We start from the raw sequence: 23825 nt of genomic DNA on the forward strand, positions 1-23825 counted from the left end.
GTATACAGAGATCACTTTAGTGCCAAAAATTTTTGTTGGATCACTTTAATGCTAAATCGGAGACAAAAAGATCACTTTGGTGCCTCCGACGAAATTTTCCGATCAAAATTACCACGTGTCATTAATAATTAATTTTCTAATGTAAAATGACATTTAAAAATAATAGTAAGTCCATGTGGGCTGCCACATAGACTTCTACACTTTAAAATAAATTAAAATAAATCGAAGTTAAATTTAAAAATTATCTAAAAATAAATTCATTTAAAATACAAATTATATTTAAATAAAATTAAACATAAGTTTAAAATTTGACAAAAAATCGGAAAAAAAAATTACTAGGCAATGAGGGCTTTCACAAGCCCTCGACGCCGCCGTCCCTACCATCGTCGGCAATGGCTGGCCATGGTGGGGCATGGCCGATGGGACTCGCCGAGCCCTCGCCCTCGCCCTCGCCCAAATCGGGGCAAGGGTTGCGGCCCTCCCCTAGATCGGGCGAGGGTCGCCAACCCCTACTAGTGGCGACCCTCGCCTAGTCCTTGGTAAGGGTCGGCGACCCTCTCCGGATTGGGGTGAGGATCACGACCCCCTTGGCCATTGCCGGTGACGATGGGGCCGCTTGTGTACAACATTAAAACGATCTTTTTTTTTTTTTTTCAAAAAACTTGACTTTTAAGTGATGCTAATGAAACTTTTAGCACTAAAGTAATTTTCGTATATAACTTTTGACACTAATAGTGTCCTTTTCTCGAACAACAACATAGTGATAGAATGCCTAGCAGATATAAATCAACTCATTATATGAACCAAGAAGGATCCTTCCGCACCCTCAGCCCTTAGTTGGTGTTTGTTCCTTCTAACTCTAGTTACAAATATGATCATGTATTCAGTGAGCTTCCTCGGGTGCTCTATTTTTTTTTTTTTTTAACTTATCGTCTCCTTCGACGTCTTTTTAAGTCCATGTTGCTTTCTGCACAATGCTACCCTTTGTCAAAGATACAAATAATTTCTCTCGGTTGAACAAAATATACTGTCAATGCAAAAAAAAAAAAAAAAAACGTAAGTAAAATGAAGCGTGGATGCTTTAGCATTCCAAAAGAAGCCCTTGAATTTCCGGGTTTTAAAATCCTATTGATGGAAATCAGACAGCTGTGCTTATGCGTTCCGTTTCGCATTGGGATCAGCGTCAACCGACGCTATCTTTCTTCAACATGAGTCAGCTAAAATACAAATGTTCTGAAAACATTTTAATATAATCTACTACTTTTCCATATATTTTATTTTATCCCACTAAAGTCCAATTCCATGCGGCTAAAAGCCGGAGACAGTACAGATGGAGGTGCACTCACGTACTATTATCTGTAATAATTTCTTACGTGATGGGTGGAGATTCCTAGTTAATCACCGTGAGAAATTTTCCCTTTCATTATGTCGTACTTCAGACAATAATTATTAAAGAAAAGAGCGATTGGGCTGTAATGATTCAACGCACGTCCAAAATTTCAAAAAAAAAAAAAAAAGTTTAAAACAAAAGGGAAATTGGGCGGTGATTGGAATCTAAATGGAAATCTAAGGGTGTTCGGATAAATTTTTGCTGTCTTGATTAGTAAACGCCCGTAGGCTTTTCGTACGTGACAATATGACCTTTTTTTTTAATTAACAGTCATTGTCTGACAGACTCTGATCCATCTCGATAGAGCAAACGAAAAACAGCAAAACTTGTTTTAACCATCTATACCTTTTTCCCCGGGTGATTTGAGTCGATTACTGGAGAATTAGGTACGTGAGTGGACTATGATCATCCTCCATGAGAGACTAAGTCGTGAATTTCACTGTGACATGGATCGTTCCTTATGCTTCTCTCGCAGCTATTGCACCATACCATAACATCTAAAAGGAAAAATAAACGTGATAAGGCCAGCACTGGAGTGTTCACCTCACATGTGTTCAAAGTCGGAACGAAATGAAGGTTCACAAAGAAATCATCATGGACATGAATGCACTGCCAACATTTGATAGTTTTTGCTTGCGTGGTCTATTAGAATATCGGAATATTAGATCACGCGTTCATTTAACAACTTCAACTATTAAAACAGTTGATAGTGATCTCGCAAAATCTCACATAATATTACAAAAGCTCGTATTTACCACCCCAATCACAGATTTTCACGTTTTAGGGCCCTCGTCAGCACGCAGGTGATTTAGTGAAGGGCAAATTACTATCTTCATCATAAAAAAGATTTGAGATCATGCCGGATTTTATTCCCGACAAATATGGATTTTCACAAGACCTTTCATTCGACCAGGATTTGTGAAAACGACGTCTCATAGGTATCTAGGATGACCAACGAAAAAGAACTACTAAGATCATTTGAATAATTGCGGTCAGATCGACCCATCGACATGATTATGCGGCGTCATCATGCTTATCATCGGGCGATCCAAGAGTCGCAATCAAGACCCTCTCAAGCTTTGTAAAGAAGAATTTCAGTTGGTGGGGGATGTTAGGTGCGAATGATTACGAGACTTAAAAACTCTAAAACAAACTAAACAGAACAGAAAATTGTGGAATTCCCATTGGCATTCACACCTTAAATGATCGAAAATGCTTAGCATAGCAGGCCTCCCGCGCCCTTATGAATCCGTTGCTGCACACCAGATGCGGACCACTATTCAGATGGTTGACAAATGGCTCATCTTTTCATCTGTTTAAAATGTCCAAGTGAGGAAACATAGTCGTATTGTCCCCAGGATTATCACTTGTTTATCAACAGAAAAAGCATAAACAAAGCCCTAAACTTAATACATTGATACCAATTTAGTCCTAAATTTTTTAATTATGCCAATTTAATCCTAAACCTTTTGTATTTGTACCAAGTTTGGCTAGAAATCATTGATGTGAACATTGACAATCCATTATGGCACGGCCGACACTAACGTTGACTTTTTAATATTTCTTTTTCATGGAGGGCTGGCGAGGACCCTCACATTACTTCTGCTCTTCATGTAGGTTCTAGCAAGTAAAACCTGCTCCGCAATCTTTACATGTGCAAGAAAGATGCTTGCCGCATTAAATTAGCATGCGCAGAGAGAGAGAGAGAGAGAGAGAGATGTGGGTCAGACAGCGAAAGGTAGACCGAACATAGATTCTGGATTAGCTAAGTCGTGCACATGCACAAAGTGTAAATAATGTACGGCTGTGATTGAAAGATTTTCAAAAGGGTGAAAATGAAGGAGGGCATGGAACATGTTCGAGGGCCGGATTACAAGGGTTGCTTTTGTTGGCTACTGCTCTGTTTTTTTCTGATAAAACTAAAAGCATCGAACAAAAGAACGCACATGGGGCGTTGGATGGGAGTGAGAATCATTCACCAACCTGAAAGCTCCACCTTCTCCCATCACCCGCACACAGATCTTCCTTCACCCACATACCTCATTTATATAAACACCACCATGTTTGATGGCGAATGATCAAATAAGGGTCTCGAGTGATATTGTATTCTATTTACCATAAATAGCAAAAATTCAGGGGGCCCAGAATCAATAAAGGGCACCTATCGAAAGAAAACCCATACCTGATGGTAATTGCGGTGACAATCAGTGATCTTCATCTCCTAGTTTTAGGTAAGCAGCCCTCACATTTGGCTGCAGGGGCAATCCTCTTCCTGAATTGGAAGAATTCGATCCCAAAATCTCCACAGAAACTGACTAATCACTGAATGGGAATGCTTTTGTTCCTTGTCTACGGCATTTTGTACGGCTTTTCAATGTGAAAGTAAATGAATCAAGGAAGATCTCAATATATCGAGATGTCTCAACGGTCCAGCTAGATGTAGACAATCGATCACCAGAGACAAATTTTCATCAATAATTAACATACGCTCACCAGCCACAAGCTTCCAATGCTCATTAAAGTGATCCTCCTTGTTGAACTAGATATTGCACTGAGAGTACTCCTAGCACCAGATTAGGACTTTGCAACTTGAATCCAGCAGGACCAGAACCAGGTCATTGGGATATAAACTTGCAACGAATACGAAGTGGCACAGAAAAGGCGGAGAAAAACATTTCATATATGGGTTCAGTAAACAGTTAGCTAATTGAATGGCAAAGTGTCAGCCAAATCCCAAGAGCAATTCACTGGACAAAGATAAGGTACTCAAAGCCTAACTGTATCGATTGAGATCTAAGATGACGCCAAGAGCATTATGCACAAGGATACACTGGTCTAGCTGTGTGAAAAAACTGTACCCTGGATTGCATGATCGGAGCCAACATGATACATCGCCGGATGATTTCAACCAGTTGTAGTCTCCCTTGATCTTAAATTCTTGGGCATTCCCACCCGGACATGGGTAGAGAAACTAGAAATAATGTGTGGAGAATAAATAAGTGAAAACACCTGCAGGAAAAAACCATAAAAACTCAGAAATGAAGTGTAAAATTCCGGCATATGTGGTCTGATAAAGAATAACGAGCCCTGCCATAGGCACATAAAATACCAAATGACAGTAGGATGAACTTCAAAATATGGCATCATAGGTAAACCCATTGGAAGATCCACCCCTCAGATTCGTTGTTCAATTGGGGAGAACTCAAACCATCTAATCATCCTCAACATCTTCCCAGTCCGCAGTTTGCCATCAAGAGTTACCAATCTTGTAAAGTTCATGTCGATGGGCATGTCCCGGGATCAAATCCCAGTGGAAGCAAAAGATATCTTTTAACCACAAAGTGAGCTAGGTGGGACTGCAGGGATTCTAACAGGACAAAAAGAAATTGTAGAGTCCAGCAAAAGCTAGGAAGAGACGAGTTCACCTCCAAAAGTGCCACATAGCCACTATTAGATTTAAGCACTTCTTGATACACAACCGTCAACCTCAAATGCTAGTCCATAGACATTATTTGTGACATCAACAATAGAATGGAAGAATGAACTCTTTGAGAGGACAGCAATATTGCCGAACCAAAACGTTGTCCTCTTTAGTCCAAAGGGCTAGTGGTTACAAACTAGAATGTTAGCAGAAGTCAAAAAGAAGAATACCGAAAATGACATGCATTGATGCCTGCATGTAAAATTACATCATACAAACCAGTATGCTCATTAACTAGTTACTAATAAAAGAGAAAGATCAAACACCAATGACCATAAATCAAAGAGAGTGCATGTTCTCCCAAACTACAGTGCCCTAATCAGCCCCTTCACATCATTAGGGAACGACTCAAGGAATAAATGGCCAGACATTGGCTTCATTTTCCCATCACTCTATCATATTAATAAGCTTCGCTTTTGTAGTCCTATCTTTCCTCTTTTAAATGCAGGAGACCCCTATCTTTCTAACAAAATACATGCTGCCAAAGTAAAAAACTTTTAAAGCATTAAACAGCGAGAGCTTTCAAAATGTACCATGCTTTTCACATTTTATATAAGCTAGCATGAATTCTTCATTTGTCGATTTCTAAATTCTCCAACTTTTAGACCACGGGACCATCTCGAACACCAATAAACACACGTTGAAATAACCCGGGTAGAAAGTGTTTCTAAGAAATGTCTCAGTTGTCACAGGAAATACTAAAGATCCATTGCCAATATTGCATTTGAAGCTCATAAAACCCAACAAGCACTAAGTTTGTTCCACACTACCCACCTTCCACTGACCAAGAGAAAAACATTAGTTATTAGTTCATAGTTCAAACAAAACATGGTTTATTAATTGCACAATAACTATCATTGAAGCCCGAATAAATTAGCCAAGAAAGCAACAGAATTACTTGGCCAGGACTGGAATTACTTCTCGAGACTTGAGATCTCCAGAAAATCACTATGTTATCTTCTTTCTTGCATAAGACAATGAGTCCTAGTGGAATGAGCCTGATTTTTTTATCAACAGGTTCTCAAAACGAGAAAATTCCTTTTACAATAACTCCTAATAATTCCTAAGCATCACACTTAGGTTTCTTAAGCACCACACCTAAGAGAATAACTGCAACACACAATTCGAAAGCAAAGACTTGCTAAATTTCAATAAAATAATCTTCATTAACTCTATTATGAAAGCAAGACTTAAAATTGTACTTATAGTCTCTTCTAACGAACCCTACTCCTACTTGCAACAGGAAGCCTCTAAAAAATATATAGTTAAAAAAGGAAACCACTAACAAATGAAATACCTTACCCTACTTAAAATGCGAAAAGGAAATTCGATAAAATCCTAACAGTACTTGAACCTAATTGAACTACTAATTCGACTAGAGAAGAACCTCATACATTTAGAACTTTGGGTTATAAATAGAAGAAAAGGTCCATCTTCACCAAAGGTTGCTATAAACATATCCTTAAATGCATATTATGTCATTTGATCTTGCCTACACCATTTTCCATTGGTTGCAGAGAGCTCATTGTTGAGTTTTGAAGTGCCCAATATTTGGTAATATTACATTCATCTCAATCATCATGATATCTCTAAAACTCAAACCAAGTATCCAATAGTCTGAGCATACTTTGGCACTTGTTGATCAACATTCTTGTTGGAATGCATCCAATTAAATGGTCTGATGAAGTTAGTACCCTCGACTATGCATGTGTGATCCTAACAACCCACCTCGATTTGAATTTTATTTTTTCCTATATGCACTTTTGGTTAGTACCCTCGACTATGCATGTGTGATCCTAACAACCCACCTCGATTTGAATTTTATTTTTTCCTATATGCACTTTTGGTTGAACATTGATAATTAACTTGACCCCAATTCCAGTAGCATACTTCATTGAATGTGTCATCATGCCTTGATCCTTCAACAGTCTTGATCTTCTCCATGCAATCGAGATTATCTTGAGATCTAATTCTTTATCCTCAGGCATCAATTCTAATAACATTTGAATTCTTTAAACCACGTATTGCCTTTGCAGAACGGACCAACGAACAGAAGACGGCAAGGAAGATTAGGACTTTGGCGCTTCCTATGAGGATGAAGCTGACAAATCCAATTGGTGGACACTTCAAAATCCAAGGACAAGTTTTCTCCAACCAGGGGAGAATGATGCAGCCAACGCAATCATGCAACATGATATTTGTTCAAATATTGATGTTTTTATCAAGTTTTGGTGAAGATGGACTCTGCAACATAAATAAGAGTCCTAGAAAGACAAAAATTCTTGTTTTAAGTTTAATTAGTAGATTTATCATCTAGGATTTGAGTATTACTAGGATTCAAGTTTTCTTTTCCTAGTTGGGATTGGATTTATGTTTCCTTTTCCTAGTTCATGGTGGATATATGAGTTTCCTAGTTTTGTTACGATATTAGTTTTCTTATTTGACTTGAAACGAACTTTGGAGAGTTTACACATGTGTTGTCATTCTTTCCTTTTAATGGACTTGACGATACTTGAATTTGGCAATTCTTTGCTTTGGGATTGTGTGATGTAATTCTTCCCTTGTGTCAGGATTAAGAAATTATAGGTATGCACTTAGGAATCTCTGGGGGTGAAGCCTACAGATTAATTCTTTCTTGTGCGACTAGTCATCCTACAGTATCATTCTTCGTGCCAAGCTTCAAACTCGGAGTTTAATCCACCAAGTTTGCGGTTCAACTCACTATTGCTCCCCATTATTGAAAAAAATTATTAATCAACACCCTGAAGGTACCAAAACTAATATAGGACTACGAGCCCCCATTTAGTGAGCCAGAATTTATCATGAACCCGAAACAGGAAAGTTCCTTAGGGCTAACTTTAAAGCTTTAAGCAATTACCTAAGTTTCTTAACCACTACACTAAACGAGTCATATGTATAACAAATTCTAGTAACCCAATCACTTGACATAGAAACCTCTGAATAAAACACAACTAAAACACCGGACAACATCATCCCACTAAAAACAGGAAAAGGAAATTAAGCAAGATCTTGATAGTACTCAAATCCTAGTTGATAAGATTACTGATTCGACTAGAAGAAGAATATAATCAATTTAGAACTCTCCCATGAGAATTTCATAGAGCTTCATAACTCTTGGCATCGAGCCAGCTCAACCAGGTCAAGTGTCCTTCTAGAATTTATTATGCATCTTAAAGTTCCATAAACATAAACCTTAAGAATCATACATAAATTCAATAAAATTGAGCTAAACAACCAACAAAGCAGTACTAGCTTTTGGGTTGGTGACAGAAAGATCACTGACAAAATCACAAAACATCACAAACTTCAGGTACGATGATATTACCTGTGAGCAAATGAAACAACCCACGTTTAAGACTCTTCCCTTAATCTTCGTTTCTTCGACTTTTTAATTTGATCATTGCATACAGAAATTTTTTCCCCTCCTAACACAGCATGCTCGTGCCTCTCCATTTCATTCTCGCTCTCTCTTTTCATACCACTCCTGTGGTATCATCAAATAATTACAGCTTAGATTCTTTAATAACAACAATTGGTTAAAGGAAGATCCAGCTGTGATAGTTACCTATCTGTGAGGGATATTTCTATGACATTATTATCCAACCAATGAATGCTTCCTGTGTTGGTTGGTTTTAGGGAACCGCAAATGTGCAGTATTTCCTTGTCCAAACTGCAAAGCAATGATCCTCAGGCTCTCAAAATACATTTACAGTCACATCAAACAATAAGCAACAACCCTCATGCTCTCAAAATATACATCACATCATCCATTAAGCAATGACACTAATGCTCTCAAAACTGTTCTTTTATGGGGAAAAAAATTGTTTGTCATAGACAACAAACATTGTGCCAGTTCTCCAATAAGAATCTTAACCACTTGAAGAGCCGATCGCAGTAAAAGCATTGAAAAGTAAATACACAGTCCAAACGTCTCTTCCTTTAAGCTTGTAATAGCTTCGTATATGAGTTGAAACCCCATTGATGCTCCTCAATGAAATTCGTTTATTTATTGAAAGGCAATAAGTAAAGATTTTCCAATAGGCTAATAACCTGTACAAAAAGCAGAGAACAGCTAAAAAGGGAATTAAATAACGCAAATAGTGGAAAAGGTTATGGGAAGTGCCATTCGTCTATCGAATTACGATGTTACCATGAAATGTGACAAGTCAACCTAAGTCAAAAATAAGGTCAAAATCAAGGGCAGTTTTACCATCATGGAAAAAAACATGCTGGCAAGTTAAAAAGTATCAAATGTGAAGGAAAAGGGAGAGTGATTCCAATGGAAATTTCACAGGTACGAAGTACAGGGGCAGGTAAAGATAAGAGCCTCAAAGTTTTTTACTGCTCTCAAACTTCAAAATTGTGCTTTTTTGAAAAAAAAAAATTGTTTTCTACAAGTCACCATCCTGTATCTAGCCAATGAGAACTCTTTTGTAGCCAAAGGGAAAAAGAACTAGAATCTCCTTTCCACATCTTTATTCAATTTACGTCAGCTATCTAAATCGTTTCCCATATGCTATCTGTCTGCAATAAACCTCATCTAATGGTGCTTCTCTTAGAAAACTATTGACAAGCTGCTGATTATCAGTCATGGACCAATTTTATCATTTTCATATACTGATGACCACCACATTCAAGGCTATAGTCACGCACAATATCATGAATCTTAGAACAGTTTTATGTTACCATACCAGAACTAATCAGAAGGAGAATTTATAAAGTGTTGTCAAATGCAAATTTCCAGAACCACTGTCACTGGTGAGACCGAGTCAAGAGTCTTCCCAAGAAACAAGTATGGCGAAATGCATATTTCTTTCAAAGGATGATCATAATAGGAACTCTTTCAAAATACAAGAATTCTCTAGTTTTGATGCTATACTACAACAATCAATGAGAAACTAGCACCTTTAGGTTCATGATTATTAATTGACAGGATCTCTTCATGTTGACATGCATAATACACAACATTGAGAGCATGTTGGTGCACAAGAGGGATTGATGCATCGAACATCTCCTAAGTTCCTCCCATCCCTTTTCACCAATGAGTTCCTTCCAAATTTTCTCATTTATATCCATTTTTTTAATCTAGCCAAAACATTGTGTTTGGCACTAGCTAAAATATCGTTGATATTTTTTAAGGAAAAAGAAACACCATGATAGGCCTTTAGCCAGTTTGAAGAAGACGACAGAAAATTTCTAATACTACGTACACTGTAACAAAATGCCCCTTGAGCAGCACTTCTAGTTTGAAAAAATATAAAAGGACACATTTAAAGTTAGGAAGTTTAATGAAGTAAATGCTTCATGCAAAACTATCATACATTATCAACAATAAGTGATGTACGACAGCCATTTGGAAAGAAATATCACCTTTTAACTAAAAAGCGTATCACGGTTCCAACCTTTATAACGTGTCGACTGTGAGCTTTGCTGCGAAATACTTCCTTACCGTGCTTCTGCAAGATATGAGTCGATACAGCCATTATGCCTTTCAAAACTGAATTCAAATCCTTGCAAAGGCAAAATTTACAAATTTTCACCAAGAAAGAACAAAATGAAAAGAAGTGGGCAATTTGCTTTAGTTTAGCCATGTGCTCATTGAAAATATCTTGCATGCCATGTAAAGGTGACAATTATGACAGTGCAGCCCAGTGCAGTTCAACTTAAGTATAGCAAGCCAGTAAAGCTTGTTCCTTTCTTGTCGCCTAATATGTCTTGATGATTGGAAAGGAAAGACAATTTAAACGAAGAAAAACAATACATTTTAATTGTCTTCCCGGAGAAGATAGTGTTACTCATGTACAATGTTCTGCGACTAGGTTGACCTGGATAAATTACAACTAACCAGAGCTTTGTACACTCCGCAAGGTAAACCAAATCATACCAAAAAGAACATGTACTTGATTGCACTGCCATCTTAAGGCCATCCAATACCACAAAAGATCCAACTACAATGTTACAATCTACAAATGATCAGGAGGACTTGGCAACTAAGGTGATAGTTCACTTAGACTGATGTTTTATAGCCAGTGGAGGTTGACAGCCACTCAAAGTATTCAGTCTGGTTGTAGCTAAATGTTTTTGTAACAATCACCATTGCATGATTTAGTCTATTACAAAGGAAGTTGCCACAAAAAATATTGAGTGGAGCCAGTCATCAATGCAAGTTAGCTTTGAAATCATGCATAGCAGAGGGGGTTGGATTGTGTTCATTTGATGCAGCACAAGACGAAAATTAATGAAGGGTAGGGGCATTACAGAAAAGGGTCACTCAACCAAATGAGAAAAATGACTAGAAGACATGCTGGGAACAAACCATGGGAACCTGTTCACTGTACGAGAAAGATCACATAGCTGAATAACAAGAAAAGGAAACAGGAGTTCCTTACAGTTCTGAATTCGAATTCTTCACGAATGTCTTCATCGATTATTACAGCAGATGCAAAACCAAGAACAATGACATGAATGGATTCCGGTGTGAGTTTTACAACCCTCCCCTCTGGAAAATAAAATACATAGGGAAATCAATGGCAATACCAAAAGGGAGAAACCAATGCACAACATATAATCATTCATGGTAAATATGAAAACTAAGAGCTACAATAATGCCCCTGACATATAGCCTCCCAGATATAGTGAAGGCATAAGGCAGGCAGTGCAATTAAACTAGGTTAGCATTGCTATCATTGATGAAGGAAACTGAATATACAGAAAACGAGAACATAATGCGGACAGCGAATTTACCTAGTGACATATTTGGCTTGGGAGAAAAAAGCAGCAGTTTTGCTTTGAGTCTCACGCCAGAGGATGGCTGGATCACTTGAATAATCTTGGCATTTTGATCGACAATATCAACGTCATAAGCCAATAATACTCCATCAAAAATTTCACTAAACCTGTAGAAGAGACGCAAAGCTAGTGATAGAAGACTAGATCATTGAGGGCACGGGAAAAAATAAAAAATAAAAAAAGCAAGGCATTATGGATTCCACCACCGGAGTATTCACAGCCTGAAGAAAACCTCACAACGCCCACATCATGTTGCTTCATTCTCAACGACTTAAGCGATCATAGACTAATCTGGATAGCACAATCCTCAATAAACTAAAGGGTAACTGATTCCGAATCACCAGTTCGAACATACACATGTCATCGGAAACCCTGAACGATCGCGTAAAAATCAAAGAGACTACAGAGCTCACTGGAAGAGGTGAGAGCTGAGCTCGCGGAGAATCGCCTGAGACGCTCGGCTGCTCTTCGAGGGAGGGACGCGCAACACCAAGTCCGCATCCGAAACCTTCAATCCCTCCATTGCGATGGCGAGATCGAACGCTTATGCCAGGCACAAGCTTCGTACTAATGGCGGCAACTGGCAACGTCCCTCCGCACCGCAAAAACCCTCGTCCGGCGTCGCGGTTAAAGCCCGGTGAGTTGACTCAACCAGCGAGAGCTGGAGCGGATTGAAGCTTTGGATCGTACTGAGCCCCGTTGCATGCGGGCCCGACGGCTTGGGCTCGTTGTGTAGAATTATGAAGAAGAAGCTGGCCGACTATTTAGGTTGATTCTCAATTCTGTCCCGCTCTTTTTCTATATCTAAAAAAATTTACCAACTTTCATTTTAGTCCCAGTCTGCCCCCGTTAACTCGACACCTAAATTTTGACTATTATTTTCATTCACTTACTTTGCATTAAGAATCCAGGATTAATATTCTACCAAAAATAATTAAATCATTTTTCTTTTCAATTTTAGCATGCATGCATTAAATGGACCGGCGGTGAGGAGTGGAATCAAAATTGACAGGCAAACAAGGCCCGACCACAAGGTAATTCGGCCAGTAAAGAAGGGAGGAAGGCTGAAAATTTGATTGTCTATAGGGCTTATTGTGAGTTCAATTCGGCTCATTTAAATTGAAAAGGGCTTTAATTAAACGAAAATAGGCATAATTAAACTTAGAAAAAAGGCAATTGAGCCCGCAAAGATCATGGATTATCGGCAAGCTCATCCATGAAGCTTAGCCGAAAATTCCACTTAATTTGAAGCCCAATTTGTGCAATTTGGCCCTTCAGGACTTAATTTGAATCATATTACTATTTTGGGTCTATTTTGCAAATAGTTAAAAAGCTCGAACTCCTGACTTTGCAATGATTTTCTCTTATAAATAGAGAGCTTTGTCTAGCGTTTTAGGGGGCTCGTTCACACAATTCTGTGGCATTCAGAAAATTATAGAGAGAGACGCATGAGAGAAGGAGAGGGAGGATTGAGCACTTGACGGCCAAACATCTCACGACCGTGTCTCCACCTTTCTCATCACCATCGCGGTGTTATCCCTGCCATAAGACGCCTCCAGCCGGGCGACAACTGGGTGCTTTCCCTGTCCGAGACGAGCGCTTCAACAGAGCCTGTACCAGCCACGAAGACCTTGCTGGTCCTGCCCTGCATCAAGTCTCCGCCTTCGCTGAATTACTGAGTCCATACCGTGACTGAGGCCAACGTGAAATGCGACTTTCCACGCCGCTTTCCCAAGCGCAAGAGCATTAAAAAATAGAAATTGTTGAGCAGTGAAAGGCGTGCGATCGGTGGAATATTATTGGAGTTGAGCTGGTCTTCCTGGAGAATGTCGGCCGAAGGAACACACATGATGGAAAAGGTAAAGGAGCAACTTGGCAGAGAGAATCAAAAAGAAGAAGAATACGTTCACGAGCTGTACTTCCTGTTTTGCAAGTTATTCGCCGTCGTGCTCAGTTCATCTTGCAAGCTCGGCGTTTTGCCTGCAGCATCGGGTCTCTACACGGAGTCCACCGCCCATACTGAGCCATTCCACAAGTTCCGTGGTCCTGCGCCGAACACCAAGAATCACCAAAGAGACCACAAATTTGGAAAGATTATTCCCGAAGATGAGCTAAATCTTTTATCTTATTTGATCTGAATAATTTGTTAACTATTTTTGTGCATATTGATATCTAACAATATATTTTGAGCATAGGCACATCAATTAGGAAATCTTTCCTAATTTACTAGATTTAATTTTATTTAAAAGGCACTAGATAAAATTATTTTCATAGAGGGTATTTCGAGTTTTATTTTTTATCTTAAGGCATTAAATCAAAATTAATTGGAAAGAAGTCGCGAGCATATTTTGATTTGATTGGATCATTACTTTCCTTATTTGAACTTGTTGATTAATTATTGTTATCTTTTGAAATAATCCCATTGCATGACGTGATTTTTTTTCCAAAAGATATTGCATCATTATCAATTGCCATGTTTAAATAAATTACACCTTTAATTTGAAACCATGTAGATAATTTGCATGTCTAATTCTATTTGTAATTGTTTAGGTTAGATTGCATATTAATTCCATCTCTAGAACATAAACTTATGTAAAAAAATCCAATCTTTCATATTTTAAGGTTTAGGGCAATTTAAATCCTAAAATATGTAAGGTATAAAATACTTTGACATAGTTTCATTTGGGGTCATAAATAAATCCGAAAATTACAAAAAAAAAAAAAAATTCATTCATGCCATGTCATTGAATAGAAGTTGGTATTTCACTTTTTTTTTATAAATCAAAAATCCAAAAAAAGAATAATTCCGTGGCGCATGCTCCTTGCGATTATCTTGATTTCTGGATATTTATTTCATTGGTTGTGCATCCGCATGATAACTTATGTTAGGATTTAGGTTAAAATCGATTAAATTGCTTGATCAAATTTTTCATGAGATAAAATGGTACCGAAAGGGTGCTGGAGTAATCTAGCGTAATCAAGTTCCTTTAACGTAATCAAGTTCCCGGGCTCTTAATCTTTAGTTCACAGAAATAAAATAGTTCCTCCAGCTATTTTATTTAGGTTTCTAATCATCTTACCTAAAATGATTAATGACGACTCCTATTGAATATGTTTCATGAAACTAAACCTAAGTTGCGAATTGGTAGAGCTTAGGAGAGCTCGAACTAGGTGAGTTAATTTAATTAATCGGGTAATCCATTGACCTAAAATCAAATTTTTAGATCACGACATAACCTGCATTTCCAAAAAATCGCCACTAGTTCCTTCAAAACTATTAACATTGAGAGGCTACTGTAGTTCCATATAAATGTAGAAGTGCTAATGAAGATGCGAGTTCTATTTTCAAATTTCTAAGTGATCCCGATTTCAATAATTTTGAAAAAAAACTACTGGTAATTTTCGGACACAAGGTACATACAAAACTTGAGTAAAAATTGGTGATTTTTTTAGTTGAAGAAAAGTACAAGACAGAATTTAGATTGGATTTAAAGTTTGGGACTTTTAAGGAATTAGGCTATCGAACATTAAGCTCCGTTTTTAGATCGAATTTGGACACCTCATCTCCTAAGTCTCTAGCCAGCAAAATTTGGTGACAAATAAGATGAGATGATAGTCTCATGAATCTCGGAACACTTCGAGTATAAATCACCAACTCTATCTTTGCTTAGTTTTGCTAGCTAGCTGAATTAGAGAGAATATGAGTCGATTGTTGCTATAAAATGTCACCAAGTCGTTAAGAAGCCCAAAGAATTATTGATGGAATTGATTTGGAAACCCTTTACTTTAGATAGGACTCTTTTATCATGACCACCCCTGACTAATAAATGCATAAATGACATGATAAATGAATGAAAATATTCTCTACCACTATCCATATCTTCACATTTAACATTAGTTGAACTTATTAATGATTGAGAATGTCATGGACAATATCACATTTCATGATGATATTCTCAAAATGACATGTGATGCTAAAGTAAAATAATTAATGGGATAAATTTATTTAGTAATGACAATTAAGTTGTGATTATGGTTAAGTGTTAATTACAGTCATCACATTTAATATCCAGTTTATTTAGATAATGTTATCATTATTAATAATGGAATTAATATTTATGTCATTTTGAATTAATATTACCTAACAGAGGAGAGACAGTGGCAATTTAGGAATTAAGATGCAATAGCTTTTTATGTTGGGCAAACGTAATAGCTATTCCAACTATACTTTTCAAGTAGTAAGAGTTTCCACATAATTGTAATTGTTGGCACCTAAATTTCTGCCGACAAGTTAGATATGTATTTTTTGTAAATAAAAAAAAAAAAGACAAAGAAGTAATAAAAAAATTATTAATAAGAAAATGAAAAGGCTTTGGCCCATCGAGATCTATTTAGTCCCCACTGCTTAGGTTCAACTCGATCCAATTCACAAGCACAAGACCAAACCATTTTTGAAAATCATCTAAGCCCATGAAAAACAAAACCGGACCCATAATAGGGAATAAGAAGCCTCAGCCCATCTCCCCTGGTCATTGGAGATTCAGAGAAGGTGACGTGTGCGCGTACAAGAGGTGTGGCTGAGCAATGGAATGAATCCACACTCACGCAAGACACATGGAAGGGGCACATCGAGTGTGTGAGCGCTCTTTCCCTCTCGGGCAACCGACCATTCATAGAGAAGAAAATTGATTATGTAACAGTATTTGGATAACTGTTTGACATGAGCCGTTATTTCACTTTTACATGTAGAATCCGTAGTCGAAACTAAAGGTGTCAAACGGGTGGGTCGGTTCGGGTTTGGGTTGGATCGAATATGGTCTAACCTATTTAACCAATTTGATCCATTTTCATGTAGTACCAATATAATGACCAATACCCAACTTATACCCAATTCATATCCAACCCATATTACTTAGACACTTCAATACTAAATTCGTCAACCGGCGAACGACAACCGCCCACCGCCGCTACTGCCTCGCCGTCAATTGCCCACCGCTGTTGTTGATTGCCCGATCTCCTATCTGCCCTCTTGGCGCCGCACATTCGCCAGCCGCCAATAATGAACATGATCCAATCTATTCTCTATTGATGTTAAAGGATACTAAATCATCTGTTCTAAACATCAAACATGCGAAAACATGCCCAAAATATCGAAAACTTGAATCATTAATCAAACGATACATCACACGAGAGACGTACCATATTGTCCACAGATTAGATGTCGCCTTTGCAATCTTGAGAGTTCCCTCACTTTGATCGTGGTTCAACGGAAGAGAGGGAGAGCGTCGTTCTTCCTCTATACCTTTTCCGTGAAATCAACGACATACTTAAAAAAGGATAGGAGAAGTTATGTCTTTTCCAAAAAACGTGACTTTCTCACGTTTCAAAAAAGTAGCTGCTGATAACCGCCAATGCAGTTATCTACAATGGGTGGGGTGTGGTTACTCACATGGGCGATCCACCATTAGACCCATACTTCAACATCTCCCACTCGCCCATAAAGGGAAAACAGCTCCCACTTGCCTACAGAGGACCAACAACTTTCACTTGCCTACGAAGGGCTAAACATACCTCTCTCTTCTTTGCTAAATTCATATTGACAAATAATCTATGGGATCAGCATATACTAAGAGCTCATTGTCATACAGTCGTTAGGAGTATATGATAGCTCAAAATTGGACATAATCAAAAGTAGATTTTCATATAATATACCCTAGATCGATCAGTCACATACATATCTCTCACTTGATTATTTTTTAAGTATGATATGTTATATTCAGAGTTATGATCATACAAAATAATCATAATCGACCGATCTATGAGTACAAATCTATAATATGATTTATAACTCTAAATTGATCTTACCCTTCCATTAGACCTCTCAATCTCGGTTCAGCTTGCTTTTCTAGAGATGTCCTATTAGATTGAATCAATATCATGACCATAGGCAACACTCTAAGATATCAAACACTAAATAGAAAACTTGAGAATAATAAAGAGTCTTGAGGGCATCAAATGAAAAGTTCTTATCCTCGAGAATCTCACACGGCTTAAAAGATTGAGATCTAAACTTTTGCCTACTCTCATTGGTCGACTTAGGCATACGTAATATGAAATATGTAATACGGTATTTTCTCTTTCCCCATGGATCGTCCGCCTATCCATTTAATACCGTATAGATGATAATTTAGACACACACAATGTCTAACTTGAATTCACATAACTACTCTACTCAAAAGTATCCATTACAACTCATATCCGGCAATAAAGATAGATAAAGTGAAATATGTGGGTTATTTCACTTTCAAACATAATAAATATTAAGTCATCATCTTGACATTATGTTGAGGCGATACCTATAGTTAAGCTCAAGCTCTCAATTATCACCTAAATAATGAGCTTAAATTTTGTCTTATCTTTATTCATCATGCAATAAGTAGAGACGATTATCCGTATGAGTGGGCTAATCTCTCATCCGTCCGACATACCTTCTCAACATAAAGCACCAAGCTTTAATATCCATAAATATTACAAAACACTCATAAACAATAATCTCACACTTCATTAAAAGTGAACATTCAAGGATATTACAAATACCTAATATATTACATTCTATGCAGTCCTAGAGATTTGACATGACTATGGAAAACATCTCTATAAATCGCCTTCGTCATCAGATTTGCTAACATTTTATGCATAGATATATACTGTATATTCACATCCTTTTGTGCAACTACATCCTTAATATAGTTATACTTGATGTCTATATGTTTAGTCTTACAATGGAATTTGAGATTTTTGATGTAAGCTATTGCTGCTTGGCTATCACAATATACCAAAACTGGATTTGCAGCATCATCGGTAACACCTAAATGATCCAAAAATCTCCTAAGCCAAACACCCCCCTGCGCTATCGCTAGCAAAACCACGAACTAGGGTTCCGTGGAAAATAAAGCTATAAACTCCTGCCTCTTTCTACCCTATGATACGACGCCATTATTAAGTAAGAACACATTTCCAGAGATAAATTTTCTCTTATCTAACTCTCCTCAAGGTGCAAATCACTTCCTTGATAAGTCGGTGCATACTCAGTAGTAGCTTTCGGATATCTTAGGATTCTCTTGATAGTAACCCAATGTGCTTAACCTGGATTGTTGGTATCTACTTATCGTTCTAACTACATAATAAATATCGGATCTTGTACATATTATAGTGTACATTAATCTTCCAAAGGCACTCGCATAAGGAATGCTTTTCATTCGTTTTTGCTCTTGCAAGGTCTTAGGATACATTCTGCGGCTCAAATCTTTACCTTTTACAATAGAAGTATCAATGGATTTACAATCTTGCATAGAAATTGTTCAAGGACTTTATTTATATACGTCTCCTGCAAAAGAGATAACAACCTTTTCGAATGATCTCTTGAAATCTTAATTCCAAGAATATATTTAGTTTCACCCATATGTTTCATTTCAAAATCAGAATATAACCAACTTTTAACTTTTTTGACAAACTCCATATTGCTTCCGGCAATTAGTATATCATCAACGTATAATAATAAGATTACAAAATCATTTTTGGATCTCTTGATATATAAGCAATTATCTTCATTAATCATCTCAAAATCATGTGTCACTATGGTATTATGAAAGCATATATACTATTGCCTTGATGATTGCTTAAGGTCATATATCGATCTCGGAAGTCGACACACCTTTTGTTCTTGACCTTCAATAACAAACCCAATGGGTTGTTTCATGTAGATTTCTTCTTTTAATTCTCTATTGAGAAAAGTAGTATTTACATTTAGCTAATGTAATTCAAGATGTAAGTTTGCCACTATTGCCAGAATAAGGCTAATTGAGGTGAAATTTACCATAGGAGAAAAAGTATCTTCATAGTCAATTTATTCATGTCGGCTATACCCTTTTGCCACAAGGTGAGCCTTATATCCCTCAATCGAGCCATCAACTTTACGTTTTATTTTGAAAACCCACTTGTTCCCAATGGCTCTGCGTCCTTTCGGAAGATCAACTAATTCCCAAACTTGGTTTGATCTCATCTCATCGTCTCTATCTCTTCTTCCATTGCTTTAATATACTTTTCCTTATCGGGGTAAGATAGAGCCTCATTTACATTCCTTGGCCCATCCTCTCGGTGGAGCGACCATGAAAGCTTCCCTTTCAATCTTAAAGCGTTGATGGGATTGCTTTTGCAACTTGTTTGTCGTAGAGAAGATTGTACTCTAGGTACTTCACTATCCATTATGCTCTCACTCGGATCAGATAACAACATTATTTCATCAAGTGGTTACAATTGAGATTGGTTCATACATAACTCCTCACTTCTTACATTGCTCCCACTTGGTGGATCATTATATTCAACTGTCTCATTATCTCGATCTAAGGTCTCAAATAGGAAATAGTCTTCACTTATTTTGCCCTCTCTCGGAAAATCATTCTCTAAGAATGTAACATCTTGTTATTCAAATTCAGTTACACTTCCGCTTTCTTGATCACTTATGAATACATACCCTTTTGAGCGTTCTGAGTATCTTATGAAGATACACTTTTGAACTTTTAAACCCAATCTTCCATATTTATGAGGACTCATGAGTATAGATAACACAAATCCAAGGTTTAAGGAAGCTCAAATCACGTTTTTGACACGTCCATAACTCATATGGGATGGAAGAAATTGACTTTGAAGGTACACGATTAAGCACATAGACGACAGTTAACAAAGCATCATCCCAAAAAGCGATAGGCAAATTATCATGTGCCATCATATACCTAACCATTTGCATTAGGGTTATGTTTCTTCTCTCTGCAACACCATTTTGTTGCGAAGTGTAAGGGATAGACAATTGTCTTTCTATTTCCTTTTCATTACATAAATTTCTGAATTCATCGGATAAGTATTCTCGACTTCGATCGAATCTCAATGCTTTTATTTTTTTTATGTAATTGATTTTCCACTAAGGTCATAAATTTCTTACAGCAACTTAATGTTTCGGATTTATGATAAATCAAATAGACATATCTGAATCGAGTATAATCATATATATATATATATAAGTGATGAATTATACAGCCATATGCCTTGCCCTTACATTCATTGGGTCACGGATATCGGTATGAATTAAGTGCAATGGAAATTTAGCTCTTGTTCATTTTCCAAATGACTTCCGCGTTGTTTTTCCCACTAGGCAATGCTCACAAATAGGCAATTTGACTTTCTCAATATTGCCCATTAAGCCCTCTTTGACTAATCTATTCATACGGTGTTGGTCAATATGACTAAGTTTAGTATGCCATATATTCACATCATTATCACTAGAATGGGAAGATGTAAACATGGAAAAACAATTATTTACATTAGTGTTTTCAACATCCAACACAATAAAACCATCAAAAAAATAACCCGAACAATAGAAACTTGTACTAACAACAAATCCGCTCCATTGTCATGAAAATTCATACAAAAATCGAGCTTGACTAAAACCAATATAAAAACAAGATTCCGACGAATCTTTGGGGCATATAGGATATCGTGTAGGAACAAAGTGCGACCACCGCGCATGATAAGTTGGTAGGTGCCAATTCCCGTAACTTCTACTCTAGAGTTATTCCTTACATAGATCCACTTCACTCCATGTGGAATTCTTTTATTTCACAAAAGCATTTCTGTCTATGGCTGCATGGTGTGTAGCCCATGAATCTACTGTCCACAAAGGATGAGATTCGATTAAAAATATGGAACTCGATATATAACTAACATTTTTAAGTGTATAAAGGGTCTCTACCTTCTTACGTTCACCACAATCACCAGCAAAGTGACCCTTCTTGCCACAATTATAACATTTCACCCTTGAAATATTTTTCTCAAAGGGACGCTTCCCTTTCTATGTTTGTTAAACTTTGATTTCTTGTCGGATGGTTCCGCTCATTTACCTTTCTACTTCTTGAACCCGCAAGATGCTTGCATTTGGAGCCCGAAGCTTCATGTGAGTCATAACCGACAAAATACACTTCGGTTTGTGGCTTAGCCACTAGAAGACAATCCTCTTCCAACTCTAGGTGGCACATAACATCCTCGAAGGTCTTGACATTCCCGTTATGGGTTAGGTTAACTTTCATGTGCTCCTAGCTATGGGCAAAGAGCGGATCATTGCCTGCACTTGTTGCTTATCAAATAATATGTGACTTACATCATTCAGCTCACTAATCATATTCAACATGCACCTCAAATGATGATTCATATTATGCCCATGTGGGATCTTATATGGTTCGAATCTGATTGTAAGTCGCCTCGCCTTGGTGACCAAAGTCCGCCCAAACGTAATCTTTAATGCATCCCACATATCCTTTGCATCATTATGATGCCCGAGCTCACGCATGATACCATTATCCATACTTTTCAACAACATAAAGCAAGCAGTTGAGTTTTTTTTTCTTTCAAGCAGCGAAATCATCCTTATTTCTTTTGTGCTGCGCAGTGGTTTCATCCTCTGGTTCTATCACGATCGGGTTAAAAGCTTCTAGTGCCTCTAGCTCTTTCAACACATACTGAATTTTCGTATTCCGGATCTCAGACTTTTCATTATTTAACTTCTCACCCTTATTGAGCTCAGCCACGATGTTCTTTAAAGTCGTTGCCATTGTATCTGAATATGAGATAATTTAGACATTTCGCACGAATTATTAATGCTTAATATTTATGGATATGTTTTACACTAACTAATTATACTAATATATAATTTCATATAAGGACTTAAATTCAAAAGTTCACTAAGTTCCCAATCATCGTCTAAATATCATCGGTTGAAATTATGATTAATATAACATTTTAGGTGAAAATTGAGTTCTTTAAAGGTTAATAAAACTCACTAGAATGCCCCACTCAAACATATAATACTACTAAAGAATTATAAAACAGAAATTCATTTTTCACTCACAAACAAATATTTCATAAAATATTCACAACCAACAACAGCAAGGAGTATTCATGGATCGACAAACTAACTTTAACAATAACATGATTGAGATATTCACAAACTTAGAAACTACAGGAATTAAAATAAAGCATCAATTTCCTCTCCAATAACGTCTCCTAGTAACAAGAAATAATTCCACGAACTCATCAAAGCCAGAAAAATCATCAAGTCTATAGGGCGCTCTTATAAAAGCTCTTAGGGTATCACTCGCTCTACACTAGGATGCATTTCGTCTTCACCAAGACCCATTCAAAGCCATGATCGACGTCCTTTGCATCCCCATGCTCACATACTCATTTGGGGATCTAATCCCAAAACTCTTGTAAGAATGGGGGTTGGCTTACCACAAACGATCTATGACTCTATGTCACTCCATAGGAAGAGTGGTTCTCAGAGCTATGACCCTTATGCCATTTGGCATTTTGTGATCATACCAAATGATTTCCTAAATCATTTCGTTGACCTTTTTATATCTCGATATCATGTCATCTTGAGCATCCTAGCGGTAAAGGGCTAAAGCATTCCTAAGCCTCATGATTTTTTCTCTTTGTTCATCGGTTTTCACTATTACAGGGATTCGCATCACCCAAGGTATTTTTTCCACAACAAATGCGGAAAAAATGAGATTAATCATAATTCATGATGCATAATAAGGTAAAATAAATATATCAAATTGTGGAAAATTTTGATAAGAACATATTGATACCAAAATCACCCCAATCGGACATCGTATGCCCTCGCATGAGCCCCAACAAGATTCTTTTTTTTTTTTTTTGTGGTCAACGATTAATAGGTGAAAGCGTTAATGGTTAATGAGTCAACGGTCGGTAGGAGACCGGGTTGGACTATGAACCTGGTCTAATTTTGGGTCGGATCGAGCTGCCACGCGTGCACCACATCGGTAAATGGTTACGAGACAATTTCACACTGCGCGACACACGTAAGCGTGTGAGGCCCACGCGTAGACCGCTCCTCCGATGCGTGTAAGCACATACAGCTCCATCTATCGTCCGATGGCGACGTTACGCCCCTCAAAATGCTCTTATGACCAAGATCATCCCAATGGTATGATGAAAATACAATTTTGTTGAATGAAAGTTCAAGAAATTATGACTTTTCACGGTGGTCCCCGAGGAGCCTCGCGCTGT

At 37.4% G+C, this 23825-nt stretch overlaps 1 protein-coding gene and 1 long non-coding RNA gene across 4 annotated transcripts; one reads left to right on the forward strand and one right to left on the reverse strand.

The window, feature by feature from the left end:
* Positions 1-4053: 4053 nt before the first annotated feature.
* LOC115726514 (DNA-directed RNA polymerase I subunit rpa43-like) lies at positions 4054-12325 on the reverse strand. Of its 3 annotated transcripts, none has more exons than XM_048274838.1 (7): positions 12095-12325; positions 11637-11788; positions 11282-11391; positions 10263-10402; positions 8458-8562; positions 8218-8376; positions 4054-4399 (listed from the first exon to the last, which is right to left on the reverse strand). In XM_048274838.1, the coding sequence occupies exons 1-6, from the start codon at positions 12202-12204 to the stop codon at positions 8244-8246; spliced, it is 750 nt and encodes a 249-aa protein (XP_048130795.1). In that variant the 5' UTR covers positions 12205-12325; the 3' UTR covers positions 4054-4399; positions 8218-8243. The 3 variants fall into 3 exon arrangements, with proteins under 3 accessions (XP_048130795.1, XP_030512280.1, XP_048130796.1); XM_030656420.2 differs by having other exon boundaries at positions 10263-10348; positions 12095-12321; XM_048274839.1 differs by lacking the exons at positions 8218-8376; positions 8458-8562 and having other exon boundaries at positions 12095-12324.
* On the forward strand, positions 9567-10647 carry LOC125313882. Its single transcript, XR_007197569.1, has 2 exons — positions 9567-9684; positions 10412-10647. It is a non-coding gene; the product is annotated as an uncharacterized LOC125313882 (long non-coding RNA).
* Positions 12326-23825: the final 11500 nt, after the last annotated feature.

Source organism: Rhodamnia argentea, chromosome 2, assembly GCF_020921035.1.
Source record: "Rhodamnia argentea isolate NSW1041297 chromosome 2, ASM2092103v1, whole genome shotgun sequence".
Taxonomy (NCBI): domain Eukaryota; kingdom Viridiplantae; phylum Streptophyta; class Magnoliopsida; order Myrtales; family Myrtaceae; genus Rhodamnia; species Rhodamnia argentea.